Source organism: Salvelinus namaycush, unplaced genomic scaffold (genome assembly GCF_016432855.1).
Source record: "Salvelinus namaycush isolate Seneca unplaced genomic scaffold, SaNama_1.0 Scaffold2691, whole genome shotgun sequence".
Lineage (NCBI taxonomy): Eukaryota > Metazoa > Chordata > Actinopteri > Salmoniformes > Salmonidae > Salvelinus > Salvelinus namaycush.
Genome location: NW_024059554.1, coordinates 1 through 14,158, shown reverse-complemented (window position 1 = coordinate 14,158; position 14,158 = coordinate 1). Strand labels below are relative to the sequence as shown.

At 43.1% G+C, this 14,158-nt stretch overlaps 1 protein-coding gene across 1 annotated transcript; it reads left to right on the top strand.

Annotated features, from left to right (window-relative positions):
- Positions 1–975: 975 nt before the first annotated feature.
- LOC120039392 (Golgi apparatus membrane protein TVP23 homolog A-like) lies at positions 976–7,305 on the top strand (the record flags this gene model as incomplete). Its single annotated transcript, XM_038984820.1, has 6 exons — positions 976–993; positions 1,523–1,611; positions 4,089–4,233; positions 4,321–4,410; positions 6,280–6,405; positions 7,174–7,305. Coding segments are annotated over exons 1-6 (600 nt in total), but the record flags the coding sequence as incomplete, so codon positions are not given.
- Positions 7,306–14,158: the final 6,853 nt, after the last annotated feature.

Sequence of the window (14,158 nt, the reverse complement as noted above, 5' to 3'; positions counted from 1 at the left end):
TAGAGTAGTCAGATGGAAGCCACTCCTCAGTAAAAAGCACACGACAGCCGCTTGGAGTTTGCAAAAAGGCACCTAAAGGACTCTCAAGATTTTCTGGTCTGATGAAACCAAGATTGAAGTCTTGGTTCTGAATGCCAAGTATCACATCTGGTGGAAACTTGGCACCATCCCTACGGTGAAGCATGGTGGTGGCAGCATCATGCTGTTTTTCATGTTTTTCAGTGGCAGGGCCTGGGAGACTAGTCAGGATCGAGGCAAAGATGAACGGAGCAAAGTTCAGAGAGATCCTTGATGAAAACCTGCTCCAGAGCGCTCAGCACCTCAAACTGGGGGCGAAGGTTCACCTTCCAACAGGACAACGACCCTAAGCACACAGCCAAGACAACGCAGGAGTGGCTTTGTGACAAGTTTCTGAATGTCCCTGAGTGGCACAACCAAACCCGGAATTGAACCCAAAGATGCTTCAACAAAGTACTGAGACAAGGATCTGAATACTTATGTAAATGTTATATTTAAGTTTTTTGTTTTCCAAAAATTAGCAAACATTTCTAAAAACCTGTTTTTTCTTTGTCATTATGGGGTATTGTGTGTAGATTGATGAGGGGTGTGGGGGGACAATTTAATTAATTTTAGAATACTGCTGTAATGTAACAAAATGTGGAAAAAGTGAAGGGGTCTGAATACTTTCCGGATGAACTGTATATTGAATATTGAATGTGTGTTGACTGTACAGCTGCTGTCTTATAATCAACGTGTGTCTGTTAAATATAGCAAAGACTTCTTCAGCGTTTTCAATGTTATTTAAACATGAATACAATATTTTGATACTGTTTAATGATAAAATGACTGCTTGACATACACACACACAAAGGAGACAGGAGAGCAGGAATGAAAGGAGGGAGGAAGGAAGAGTTTTGACTTTATTGTTGTAATCGGCGCTGCTAGTGAACCGTCGGTTGTTGGAGTGACAGCGACATGAGCTGGTCAGAGCGGGTAAGAACGTAAACACTCGTATTACTGATGAAAACATTTAATTTAAAAAACAGTCCGTTAATACCTAACAAAACATAAAACAAGCCTTAGTAACAGCTTAAGTAGCCCAGACGACCGGATAGCCTACTGTATAAGACGGCTAGATGTAGGCTATATTAAAATACCAACGTAGCGTGTTTCTCTCACAGAAAGAAAGTTCGCATCTTCTCTTTCCAGCTGATGCTGATGCGAGAACATCTCTCTCCATCTCTTTTGGTGGGTTAGATAGGAGGTCCCAGTCGGACCCATTTCACTGCGACACCTGCTTTATTCTATCCACCATTAACAACGGACAGGGCTGTCAGAGCAGAACGAATGAGCAAATAGCGGACAGGTCTGGACGAGAACACCCGTCTCGCGGCTCACTATGAAACAGGTAGGCTAGGTTGCCGTGTGCTGTTGTTTTAATGAAATCCTTTCTCCGGTCGGTCGGTAGCTAGCTAGTGGTCTAACGGTTTGTGTGATTACGGTTGTGTGTGCGCCGGTTCAGGGTGGTCTCGTGGACGACACGGAGGATGTGGAGTTGGATTTCAGTACCGAGGAGGAGGAGCAGAGAGCGCTCAGGGGGGCAAAGATCCGGTAAGAGAGAGACCAGAGAAGTAATCTACCCTCTATAGGTCTACATGGATGTACCCAGTAATAGAGACTAGAGAGGTAACCTACCCTCTATAGGTCTACATGGATGTACCCAGTAATAGAGACTAGAGAGGTAACCTACCCTCTATAGGTCTACATGGATGTACCCAGTAATAGAGACTAGAGCAGTAACCTACCCTCTATAGGTCTACATGGATGTACCCAGTAATAGAGACTAGAGAGGTAACCTACCCTCTATAGGTCTACATGGATGTACCCAGTAATAGAGACTAGAGAGGTAACCTACCCTCTATAGGTCTACATGGATGTACCCAGTAATAGAGACTAGAGAGGTAACCTACCCTCTATAGGTCTACATGGATGTACCCAGTAATAGAGACTAGAGAGGTAACCTACCCTCTATAGGTCTACATGGATGTACCCAGTAATAGAGACTAGAGAGGTAACCTACCCTCTATAGGTCTACATGGATGTATCCAGTAATAGAGACTAGAGAGGTAACCTACCCTCTATAGGTCTACATGTATGTACCCAGTAATAGAGACTAGAGAGGTAACCTGCCCTCTATAGGTCTACATGGATGTACCCAGTAATAGAGACTAGAGCAGTAACCTACCCTCTATAGGTCTACATGGATGTACCCAGTAATAGAGACTAGAGAGGTAACCTACCCTCTATAGATTTACATGGATGTACCCAGTAATAGAGACTAGAGAGGTAACCTACCCTCTATAGGTCTACATGGATGTACCCAGTAATAGAGACTAGAGAGGTAACCTACCCTCTATAGGTCTACATGGATGTACCCAGTAATAGAGACTAGAGAGGTAACCTACCCTCTATAGGTCTACATGGATGTACCCAGTAATAGAGACTAGAGAGGTAACCTACCCTCTATAGGTCTACATGGATGTACCCAGTAATAGAGACTAGAGCAGTAACCTACCCTCTATAGGTCTACATGGATGTACCCAGTAATAGAGACTAGAGAGGTAACCTACCCTCTATAGGTCTACATGGATGTACCCAGTAATAGAGACTAGAGAGGTAACCTACCCTCTATAGGTCTACATGGATGTACCCAGTAATAGAGACTAGAGAGGTAACCTACCCTCTATAGGTCTACATGGATGTACCCAGTAATAGAGACTAGAGAGGTAACCTACCCTCTATAGGTCTACATGGATGTACCCAGTAATAGAGACTAGAGAGGTAACCTACCCTCTATAGGTCTACATGGATGTATCCAGTAATAGAGACTAGAGAGGTAACCTACCCTCTATAGGTCTACATGTATGTACCCAGTAATAGAGACTAGAGAGGTAACCTGCCCTCTATAGGTCTACATGGATGTACCCAGTAATAGAGACTAGAGCAGTAACCTACCCTCTATAGGTCTACATGGATGTACCCAGTAATAGAGACTAGAGAGGTAACCTACCCTCTATAGATTTACATGGATGTACCCAGTAATAGAGACTAGAGAGGTAACCTACCCTCTATAGGTCTACATGGATGTACCCAGTAATAGAGACTAGAGAGGTAACCTACCCTCTATAGGTCTACATGGATGTACCCAGTAATAGAGACTAGAGAGGTAACCTACCCCCTATAGGTCTACATGGATGTATCCAGTAATAGAGACTAGAGAGGTAACCTACCCTCTATAGGTCTACATGGATGTACCCAGTAATAGAGACTAGAGAGGTAACCTACCCCCTATAGGTCTACATGGATGTATCCAGTAATAGAGACTAGAGAGGTAACCTACCCCCTATAGGTCTACATGGATGTATAGTACCACTCAGGAGTTTGGACACACCTTCTCATTCAAGGGTTTTTCATTAATTTGACTATTTTCTACATTGTAGAATAATAGTGAAGACATCAAAACTATGAAATAACATATGGAATCATGTAGTAACCAAAAAAGTGTTAAACAAAGATTCTTCAAAGTAGCCACCCTTTGCCTTGATGACAGCTTTGCACATTCTTGGAATTCTCTCAACCAGCTTCATGAGTTTGTCACCTGGAATGCATTTCAATTAACAGGTGTGCCTTGTTAAAAGTTAATAGGTGGAATGTTTTTCCTTCTTAATGCGTTTGAGCCAATCAGTTGTGTTGTGACAAGGTAGGGGTGGTATACAGAAGATAGCCCTATTTGGTAAAAGTCCATATTATGGCAAGAACAGCTCAAATAAGCAAAGAGAAACGACAGTCCATCATTACTTTAAGACATGAAGGTCCGTCAATACGGAAAATTTCAAGTTTCTTCAAGTACAGTCATATCTGCAGCAGAGGTAACTCTGGGTCTTCCTTTTCTGTGGCAGTCCTCATGAGAGACAATTTCAATATAGCGCTTGATGGTTTTTCGACTGTACTTGAAGAAACTTGACATTTTCCGTATTGACTGACCTTCATGACTGACTGGCTGATTGACTGACTGACTGATTTTCCAGACACCCCCTCGCCTCCTTCCTGCACCTGTTCTTCCGAGTGGCTGCCATAGTAACCTACCTGCTCTGTGATTGGTTCACCAAGAGCTTTACTTCCTGCTTCATTATGATCATCACTCTGCTGTCCTGTGACTTCTGGTCTGTTAAGGTGAGAACACACACACACACACACACACACACACACACACACACACACACTCTCTCTCTCTCACACTTTCTCACGTGTGTGTGTCAGAATGTGACAGGCAGGTTGTTGGTGGGTCTGCGATGGTGGAACCAGATCGATGAGGATGGGAGAAGCCTCTGGGTGTTTGAGGACAGGAAGGTGAGACGCTGGTGTCTGATGTCTATGTGTGTAGTCCTCTGATGTCTATGTGTGTAGTCCTCTGATGTCTATGTGTGTAGTCCTCTGATGTCTATGTGTTGTGTAGTCCTCTGATGTCTATGTGTGTAGTCCTCTGATGTCTTTGTGTGTAGTCCTCTGATGTCTATGTGTGTAGTCCTCTGGTGTCTATGTGTGTAGTCCTCTGATGTCTATGTGTGTAGTCCTCTGGTGTCTATGTGTGTAATCCTCTGGTGTCTATGTGTGTAGTCCTCTGATGTCTATGTGTGTAGTCTTCTGGTGTCTATGTGTGTAGTCCTCTGATGTCTATGTGTGTAGTCCTCTGATGTCTATGTGTGTAGTCCTCTGATGTCTATGTGTGTAGTCCTCTGGTGTCTATGTGTGTAGTCCTCTGATGTCTATGTGTGTAGTCCTCTGATGTCTATGTGTGTAGTCCTCTGATGTCTATGTGTGTAGTCCTCTGATGTCTATGTGTGTAGTCCTCTGATGTCTATGTGTGTAGTCCTCTGATGTCTATGTGTTGTGTAGTCCTCTGGTGTCTATGTGTGTAGTCCTCTGATGTCTATGTGTGTAGTCCTCTGATGTCTATGTGTGTAGTCCTCTGATGTCTATGTGTGTAGTCCTCTGATGTCTATGTGTGTAGTCCTCTGATGTCTTTGTGTGTAGTCCTCTGATGTCTATGTGTGTAGTCCTCTGATGTCTATGTGTGTAGTCCTCTGATGTCTATGTGTGTAGTCCTCTGATGTCTATGTGTTGTGTAGTCCTCTGGTGTCTATGTGTGTAGTCCTCTGACGTCTATGTGTGTAGTCCTCTGATGTCTTTGTGTGTAGTCCTCTGATGTCTATGTGTGTAGTCCTCTGATGTCTATGTGTGTAGTCCTCTGATGTCTATGTGTGTAGTCCTCTGGTGTCTATGTGTGTAGTCCTCTGATGTCTATGTGTGTAGTCCTCTGGTGTCTATGTGTGTAGTCCTCTGATGTCTATGTGTGTAGTCCTCTGATGTCTATGTGTGTAGTCCTCTGGTGTCTATGTGTGTAGTCCTCTGGTGTCTATGTGTGTAGTCCTCTGATGTCTATGTGTGTAGTCCTCTGATGTCTATGTGTGTAGTCCTCTGATGTCTATGTGTGTAGTCCTCTGATGTCTATGTGTGTAGTCCTCTGATGTCTATGTGTGTAGTCCTCTGATGTCTATGTGTTGTGTAGTCCTCTGATGTCTATGTGTGTAGTCCTCTGATGTCTATGTGTGTAGTCCTCTGATGTCTATGTGTGTAGTCCTCTGATGTCTATGTGTGTAGTCCTCTGATGTCTATGTGTGTAGTCCTCTGATGTCTTTGTGTGTAGTCCTCTGATGTCTATGTGTGTAGTCCTCTGATGTCTATGTGTGTAGTCCTCTGATGTCTATGTGTGTAGTCCTCTGATGTCTATGTGTTGTGTAGTCCTCTGGTGTCTATGTGTGTAGTCCTCTGATGTCTATGTGTGTAGTCCTCTGATGTCTATGTGTGTAGTCCTCTGATGTCTATGTGTGTAGTCCTCTGATGTCTATGTGTGTAGTCCTCTGATGTCTATGTGTGTAGTCCTCTGATGTCTATGTGTGTAGTCCTCTGATGTCTATGTGTGTAGTCCTCTGGTGTCTATGTGTGTAGTCCTCTGATGTCTATGTGTGTAGTCCTCTGATGTCTATGTGTGTAGTCCTCTGATGTCTTTGTGTGTAGTCCTCTGATGTCTATGTGTGTAGTCCTCTGGTGTCTATGTGTGTAGTCCTCTGATGTCTATGTGTTGTGTAGTCCTCTGATGTCTATGTGTGTAGTCCTCTGATGTCTATGTGTGTAGTCCTCTGATGTGTATGTGTGTAGTCCTCTCCCCAGGCCGGTGGTACGGAGGTGGAGGCCAGGATCTTCTGGTCGGGTCTGATCATCTGTCCTCTCATCTGGACCGGCTTCTTCTTCACCACCCTGTTCTGTCTGAACATACACTGGCTGGTAACACACACACACACACACACACACACACACACACACACACACACACACACACACACACACACACACACATACACACACACACACACACACACACACACACACACACACACACACACACACACACACACACACACACACATACACACACACACACACACACACACACACACACACACACACACACACACACACACACACACACACACACACACACACACAGACGACTGCATTGGACCCTGTCAGGATACAGAAAGAAGAAGAAGAAGAGTCTCCACCCCCTGAGTTATGTCTCCATAAAAAAAGCACCTTTGGCAGCCATTAAAACTATGAATACTTTTCATTAAGATTCTAGCAACTTTACCCGTCTCTGCCGTGCAGGTTTTCTATAGCCGCTGTACGTGACCCAGACGACTACATATCAGTGCTACTTATCTGCACTCGTAACCAAGGCTGTCCAAGTGTGTGATACGAGGGGCTGGTATTTAAGAAGCTTGTCAGCAACAGGCAGGTTCCATGTAACAGTCAAAGGAGCAGCCCTCCTCCAGAATCAGCACCTCCCTCTGGTCTCCCCCCATAATAACATGATCCGCTGTATTTTGTACACAATAAAACACACACACACACACACACACACACACACACACACACACACACACACACACACACACACACACACACACACACACACACACACACACACACACACACACACACACACACACACACACACACAAACAGACTCACACGTACTCCCTCTCCCCCCAGGTGTTGGTGGTAGCCAGTATCTCTCTCCAGGGGGCTAATCTATATGGTTACCTGCGCTGCAAGAACGGCAGACAGGAAGCCCCACCCACGTCCACTTCCTCTTTCCTGCAGGGACAGCACTTCCTCCAGCGGGTGAGGTTAGGGGTTAGAGGTGAGGGGTTACAGGTTATAGGCAGTTGTCCAGGTTAATCCCACCCTGTCTGTTTCATAATGACTATGACTAGTAGAGGTCAGAGGTTAGAGGTTATAGTCAGTGTTGGGGAGTAGTAGAGGTCAGAGGTTATTTTGTGCCCGAGAGAAATGAATGGTCTCCAGTTTGATGTAGTCATTGCATGCTAGGAATATGGGACCAGATACTACACTTTTAACTACTTTATTTTAAATAATCTTTAGGGGTGTCAATACTATTTAGGGGTGTCAATAATGTTTAGGGGTGTCAATAATATTTAGGGGTGTCAATAATATTTAATGGTGTCAATAATGTTTAGGGGTGTCAATAATATTTAGGGGTGTCAATAATGTTTAAGGGTGTCAATAATGTTTAGGGGTGTCAATAATATTTAGGGGTGTCAATAATCTTTAGTGGTGTCAATAATGTTTAGGGGTGTCAATAATATTTAGGGGTGTCAACAATCTTTAGGGGTGTCAACAATCTTTAGGGGTGTCAACAATGTTTAGGGGTGTCAACAATCTTTAGGGGTGTCAATAATCTTTAGGGGTGTCAATAATCTTTAGAGGTGTCAATAATCTTTAGGGGTGTCAATAATCTTTAGTGGTGTCAATAATCTTTAGGGGTGTCAATAATCTTTAGTGGTGTCAATAATCTTTAGGGGTGTCAATAATCTTTAGGGGTGTCAATAATCTTTAGAGGTGTCAATAATCTTTAGGGGTGTCAACAATAATAATTTTATGGGTCGTATAAAATAATTTCCAAATGTTTTTGAGCCTAGAATATAGCTCAGTATTTGAATTGTTTTTTTTTATACAGTCATTATTGAAACAGGCAGGGAGGGACTAACCTGGACAATAATGACATCTTTAATTGGTCCAGTAAGAAACCCCTGTTGTGATTTTTTGTTTTGCTACTCTGTTCTCTAATGAACTGGACTCTGTTTAACTGGTCTCCTCTGTTCTCTAATGAACAGGACTCTGTTTAACTGGTCTCCTCTGTTCTCTAATGAACAGGACTCTGTTTAACTGGTCTCCTCTGTTCTCTAATGAACAGGACTCTGTTTAACTGCTCTCCTCTGTTCTCTAATGAACAGGACTCTGTTTAACTGGTCTCCTCTGTTCTCTAATGAACAGGACTCTGTTTAACTGGTCTCCTCTGTTCTCTAATGAACAGGACTCTGTTTAACTGCTCTCCTCTGTTCTCTAATGAACAGGACTCTGTTTAACTGGTCTCTGTTCTCTAATGAACAGGACTCTGTTTGACTGGTCTCCTCTGTTCTCTAATGAACAGGACTCTGTTTAACTGGTCTCTGTTCTCTAATGAACAGGACTCTGTTTGACTGGTCTCCTCTGTTCTCTAATGAACAGGACTCTGTTTAACTGGTCTCTGTTCTCTAATGAACAGGACTCTGTTTGACTGGTCTCCTCTGTTCTCTAATGAACAGGACTCTGTTTAACTGTTCTCTGTTCTCTAATGAACAGGACTCTGTTTAACTGGTCTCCTCTGTTCTCTAATGAACAGGACTCTGTTTAACTGGTCTCCTCTGTTCTCTAATGAACAGGACTGTTTAACTGGTCTCTGTTCTCGAATGAACAGGACTCTGTTTAACTGGTCTCCTCTGTTCTCTAATGAACAGGACTCTGTTTAACTGGTCTCTGTTCTCTAATGAACAGGACTCTGTTTAACTGGTCTCCTCTGTTCTCTAATGAACAGGACTCTGTTTGACTGGTCTCCTCTGTTCTCTAATGAACAGGACTCTGTTTGACTGGTCTCCTCTGTTCTCTAATGAACAGGACTCTGTTTAACTGGTCTCCTCTGTTCTCTAATGAACATGACTCTGTTTAACTGGTCTCCTCTGTTCTCTAATGAACAGGACTCTGTTTAACTGGTCTCCTCTGTTCTCTAATGAACAGGACTCTGTTTAACTGGTCTCCTCTGTTCTCTAATGAACAGGACTCTGTTTAACTGGTCTCTGTTCTCTAATGAACAGGACTCTGTTTAACTGGTCTCCTCTGTTCTCTAATGAACAGGACTCTGTTTAACTGGTCTCCTCTGTTCTCTAATGAACAGGACTCTGTGTGACTGGTCTCTGTTCTCTAATGAACAGGACTCTGTTTGACTGGTCTCCTCTGTTCTCTAATGAACAGGACTCTGTTTAACTGGTCTCTGTTCTCTAATGAACAGGACTCTGTTTAACTGGTCTCTGTTCTCTAATGAACAGGACTCTGTTTGACTGGTCTCTGTTCTCTAATGAACAGGACTCTGTTTAACTGGTCTCCTCTGTTCTCTAATGAACAGGACTCTGTTTGACTGGTCTCTGTTCTCTAATGAACAGGACTCTGTTTAACTGGTCTCCTCTGTTCTCTAATGAACAGGACTCTGTTTAACTGGTCTCCTCTGTTCTCTAATGAACAGGACTCTGTTTAACTGGTCTCCTCTGTTCTCTAATGAACAGGACTCTGTTTGAATGGTCTCCTCTGTTCTCTAATGAACAGGACTCTGTTTGACTGGTCTCTGTTCTCTAATGAACAGGACTCTGTTTAACTGGTCTCCTCTGTTCTCTAATGAACAGGACTCTGTTTAACTGGTCTCCTCTGTTCTCTAATGAACAGGACTCTGTTTGACTGGTCTCCTCTGTTCTCTAATGAACAGGACTCTGTTTAACTGGTCTCCTCTGTTCTCTAATGAACAGGACTCTGTTTAACTGGTCTCCTCTGTTCTCTAATGAACAGGACTCTGTTTGACTGGTCTCCTCTGTTCTCTAATGAACAGGACTCTGTTTAACTGGTCTCCTCTGTTCTCTAATGAACAGGACTCTGTTTAACTGGTCTCCTCTGTTCTCTAATGAACAGGACTCTGTTTAACTGGTCTCCTCTGTTCTCTAATGAACAGGACTCTGTTTGACTGGTCTCCTCTGTTCTCTAATGAACAGGACTCTGTTTGACTGGTCTCTGTTCTCTAATGAACAGGACTCTGTTTGACTGGTCTCTGTTCTCTAATGAACAGGACTCTGTTTAACTGGTCTCCTCTGTTCTCTAATGAACAGGACTCTGTTTGACTGGTCTCCTCTGTTCTCTAATGAACAGGACTCTGTTTAACTGGTCTCTGTTCTCTAATGAACAGGACTCTGTTTAACTGGTCTCTGTTCTCTAATGAACAGGACTCTGTTTAACTGGTCTCTGTTCTCTAATGAACAGGACTCTGTTTAACTGGTCTCCTCTGTTCTCTAATGAAAAGGACTCTGTTTAACTGTTCTCTGTTCTCTAATGAACAGGACTCTGTTTAACTGGTCTCCTCTGTTCTCTAATGAACAGGACTCTGTTTGACTGGTCTCTGTTCTCTAATGAACAGGACTCTGTTTGACTGGTCTCCTCTGTTCTCTAATGAACAGGACTCTGTTTAACTGGTCTCCTCTGTTCTCTAATGAACAGGACTCTGTTTAACTGGTCTCCTCTGTTCTCTAATGAACAGGACTCTGTTTAACTGGTCTCTGTTCTCTAATGAACAGGACTCTGTTTAACTGGTCTCCTCTGTTCTCTAATGAACAGGACTCTGTTTAACTGGTCTCTGTTCTCTAATGAACAGGACTCTGTTTGACTGGTCTCTGTTCTCTAATGAACAGGACTCTGTTTGACTGGTCTCCTCTGTTCTCTAATGAACAGGACTCTGTTTAACTGGTCTCTGTTCTCTAATGAACAGGACTCTGTTTGACTGGTCTCCTCTGTTCTCTAATGAACAGGACTCTGTTTGACTGGTCTCCTCTGTTCTCTAATGAACAGGACTCTGTTTAACTGGTCTCTGTTCTCTAATGAACAGGACTCTGTTTAACTGGTCTCCTCTGTTCTCTAATGAACAGGACTCTGTTTAACTGGTATCTGTTCTCTAATGAACAGGACTCTGTTTGACTGGTCTCCTCTGTTCTCTAATGAACAGGACTCTGTTTAACTGGTCTCTGTTCTCTAATGAACAGGACTCTGTTTAACTGGTCTCTGTTCTCTAATGAACAGGACTCTGTTTAACTGGTCTCCTCTGTTCTCTAATGAACAGGACTCTGTTTAACTGGTCTCTGTTCTCTAATGAACAGGACTCTGTTTGACTGGTCTCCTCTGTTCTCTAATGAACAGGACTCTGTTTGACTGGTCTCCTCTGTTCTCTAATGAACAGGACTCTGTTTAACTGGTCTCCTCTGTTCTCTAATGAACAGGACTCTGTTTGACTGGTCTCCTCTGTTCTCTAATGAACAGGACTCTGTTTAACTGGTCTCCTCTGTTCTCTAATGAACAGGACTCTGTTTAACTGGTCTCTGTTCTCTAATGAACAGGACTCTGTTTAACTGGTCTCCTCTGTTCTCTAATGAACAGGACTCTGTTTAACTGGTCTCCTCTGTTCTCTAATGAGCAGGACTCTGTTTAACTGGTCTCTGTTCTCTAATGAACAGGACTCTGTTTAACTGGTCTCTTCTGTTCTCTAATGAACAGGACTCTGTTTGACTGGTCTCCTCTGTTCTCTAATGAACAGGACTCTGTTTAACTGGTCTCTGTTCTCTAATGAACAGGACTCTGTTTAACTGGTCTCTGTTCTCTAATGAACAGGACTCTGTTTAACTGGTCTCCTCTGTTCTCTAATGAACAGGACTCTGTTTGACTGGTCTCCTCTGTTCTCTAATGAACAGGACTCTGTTTAACTGGTCTCTGTTCTCTAATGAACAGGACTCTGTTTAACTGGTCTCCTCTGTTCTCTAATGAACAGGACTCTGTTTAACTGGTCTCTGTTCTCTAATGAACAGGACTCTGTTTGACTGGTCTCCTCTGTTCTCTAATGAACAGGACTCTGTTTAACTGGTCTCTGTTCTCTAATGAACAGGACTCTGTTTGACTGGTCTCCTCTGTTCTCTAATGAACAGGACTCTGTTTAACTGGTCTCCTCTGTTCTCTAATGAACAGGACTCTGTTTAACTGGTCTCCTCTGTTCTCTAATGAACAGGACTCTGTTTGACTGGTCTCCTCTGTTCTCTAATGAACAGGACTCTGTTTGACTGGTCTCCTCTGTTCTCTAATGAACAGGACTCTGTTTAACTGGTCTCTGTTCTCTAATGAACAGGACTCTGTTTAACTGGTCTCTGTTCTCTAATGAACAGGACTCTGTTTAACTGGTCTCCTCTGTTCTCTAATGAACAGGACTCTGTTTAACTGGTCTCCTCTGTTCTCTAATGAACAGGACTCTGTTTAACTGGTCTCTGTTCTCTAATGAACAGGACTCTGTTTAACTGGTCTCTGTTCTCTAATGAACAGGACTCTGTTTGACTGGTCTCTGTTCTCTAATGAACAGGACTCTGTTTAACTGGTCTCCTCTGTTCTCTAATGAACAGGACTCTGTTTGACTGGTCTCTGTTCTCTAATGAACAGGACTCTGTTTAACTGGTCTCCTCTGTTCTCTAATGAACAGGACTCTGTTTAACTGGTCTCCTCTGTTCTCTAATGAACAGGACTCTGTTTAACTGGTCTCCTCTGTTCTCTAATGAACAGGACTCTGTTTGAATGGTCTCCTCTGTTCTCTAATGAACAGGACTCTGTTTGACTGGTCTCTGTTCTCTAATGAACAGGACTCTGTTTAACTGGTCACCTCTGTTCTCTAATGAACAGGACTCTGTTTAACTGGTCTCCTCTGTTCTCTAATGAACAGGACTCTGTTTGACTGGTCTCCTCTGTTCTCTAATGAACAGGACTCTGTTTAACTGGTCTCCTCTGTTCTCTAATGAACAGGACTCTGTTTAACTGGTCTCCTCTGTTCTCTAATGAACAGGACTCTGTTTAACTGGTCTCTGTTCTCTAATGAACAGGACTCTGTTTAACTGGTCTCTCTGTTCTCTAATGAACAGGACTCTGTTTAACTGGTCTCCTCTGTCTCTAATGAACAGGACTCTGTTTAACTGGTCTCCTCTGTTCTCTAATGAACAGGACTCTGTTTAACTGGTCTCCTCTGTTCTCTAATGAACAGGACTCTGTTTAACTGGTCTCCTCTGTTCTCTAATGAACAGGACTCTGTTTGACTGGTCTCCTCTGTTCTCTAATGAACAGGACTCTGTTTAACTGGTCTCCTGTTCTCTAATGAACAGGACTCTGTTTAACTGGTCTCCTCTGTTCTCTAATGAACAGGACTCTGTTTAAATGGTCTCCTGTTCTCTAATGAACAGGACTCTGTTTGACTGGTCTCCTCTGTTCTCTAATGAACAGGACTCTGTTAACTGTCTCTAATGAACAGGACTCTGTTTAACTGGTCTCTGTTCTCTAATGAACAGGACTCTGTTTAACTGGTCTCTGTTCTCTAATGAACAGGACTCTGTTTAACTGGTCTCCTCTGTTCTCTAATGAACAGGACTCTGTTTAACTGGTCTCTTCTGTTCTCTAATGAAAAGGACTCTGTTTAACTGGTCTCCTCTGTTCTCTAATGAACAGGACTCTGTTTGACTGGTCTCCTCTGTTCTCTAATGAACAGGACTCTGTTTGACTGGTCTCTGTTCTCTAATGAACAGGACTCTGTTTGACTGGTCTCCTCTGTTCTCTAATGAACAGGACTCTGTTTAACTGGTCTCCTGTTCTCTAATGAACAGGACTCTGTTTAACTGGTCTCCTCTGTTCTCTAATGAACAGGACTCTGTTTAACTGGTCTCTGTTCTCTAATGAACAGGACTCTGTTTAACTGGTCTCCTCTGTTCTCTAATGAACAGGACTCTGTTTACTGGTCTCCTCTGTTCTCTAATGAAAAGGACTCTGTTTAACTGTTCTCTGTTCTCTAATGAACAGGACTCTGTTT